The sequence below is a fragment of the Buceros rhinoceros genome, unplaced genomic scaffold, assembly GCF_000710305.1.
Source record: "Buceros rhinoceros silvestris isolate BGI_N320 unplaced genomic scaffold, ASM71030v1 scaffold23766, whole genome shotgun sequence".
Lineage (NCBI taxonomy): Eukaryota > Metazoa > Chordata > Aves > Bucerotiformes > Bucerotidae > Buceros > Buceros rhinoceros.
Window position 1 is genome coordinate 46,555 of NW_010417260.1, and position 1,496 is coordinate 48,050.

At 42.2% G+C, this 1,496-nt stretch overlaps 1 protein-coding gene across 1 annotated transcript in view; it reads left to right on the top strand.

Moving 5' to 3' along the window:
• Positions 1–1,239, top strand: part of RERE (arginine-glutamic acid dipeptide (RE) repeats) — a 47,298-nt gene extending 46,059 nt beyond the window's left edge. Inside the window, exon 14 of the mRNA XM_010138151.1 lies at positions 607–1,239. Within this exon, the coding sequence (XP_010136453.1) occupies positions 607–640 (34 nt within the window). The 3' untranslated portion in view covers positions 641–1,239. The remainder of the gene's footprint in view (positions 1–606) is intronic.
• Positions 1,240–1,496: the final 257 nt, after the last annotated feature.

Sequence of the window (1,496 nt, forward strand, 5' to 3'; positions counted from 1 at the left end):
CCGAGATGAGTCAAGTGGAGTTCTGTCTCCCCAGAGTGCTGGGTGGAGTTGATAGTAGAGTGGGTCACTTCTTCAGTGACACCACCTCAGTTCCATTCATCAGTGACCACTGGCAGAATGTCAGCTAAGAACAGAAAGCCACCAGCACCTAGCAAGGGTCGTTCCCCATGTCTGTGGCTAGCAGGGACGTGTGGGAAGCAGCATGTGGAACACCCGCCTTGCATGCGTTACTCTGGTGTCCCAGGCCGTGCTCCTGCTGTCCAGAGCTGCCTGCTGCTCTCGTGCCGTGGGACAGCCGGGCTGCCTGAAGCTCACTGTCGTATCTGCAAGTGCAGTTGAAGCGAAGGCCGGGTGAGCTGGCACTGGTGATCTTGCTCACGTGTAAGGAGCGCTTCAGTAGCAGAGGGTCATCGCTTCCTCCCGCAGCAGACAGCGTTATCACTGCTGGTACAATGGCTTTCATTTTTTCTGCTGAAAGCTCACGAGTGCTGTTGCAACCTCTGTTCTCTTCAGGGCACCCGGGTGAGGCTGGAGGAAGACAGGCTGTCTCTGAAGTGTCGTGACACCTCCTTCGTTCTGTTAAAATGAGTTTTCTTTCTCTTTCAGTCGACTGAAGAAAGAAGGCGACAAACAGTTGTAATAAATTATTTATTTGTAATGCTGGCTATGGAAACCCCAGTCCTTGGGAAGGAGTGGAACATTTTTACATACAATAAGAGCTACAAAAGGAGAAGAATATCTTATAAAGATTTCTTTATATATTTAAAACAGACGCAACCACCCAACGAGTAGAGACTTATCAGCATAGCGGTCATTTGTAGAGAAGATTTCTCAAGACTGGTGTGGGTCTCCCTGCATGACAACGTATTCAGAAGCCTATTGAAAATACAGGACTGTGTGGAATATTCAGAGAACTTCCTGCAATCTTGGTTTTTTTTTTTTTTACTAGTTTGTTTTGATTAGGTGCTAGAATCAGGTTCACAACACAAGTCACTGTGCGTGAAGAGACACTCAATGCATCTATAGCTATTTTAAAAAAAACAAGGATTGCAAGTAGGTGACATTACAAGCTCTGAATCCAAGTGCTATAATAATAAAAATCTACTTTTATTTTAATACATTGTAGGAAATCTTCATAATTTTAAAGAGAGCTCAGTTCTGCAGCATGGCTTTTTAAGTCTGTAAATAACTTTTTTTGGGTAGAGGGGAGAAACAAAACAAAAACAAAACTCCAGAAACATTTATCTTGATTTTCAGTAACATCACAAATTGTGAATTCCTACCTGGTATTGACAGGATACAGAGTTGATTTTTTAATAAAATATATATATATAATTATCCCTTTAATTAAAGGGAACGATGGGTATCAATACTTTCAAATGGGTAAAAGCTTGAAATTTGGTTTGATATCAACAATAAGCATTAAAGGGAGTTGCAGGGATAATGTTGCAAGTGACTGTTTCTGTTCTTGGTTTTTTTGGTTGGTTTGGTTGTTT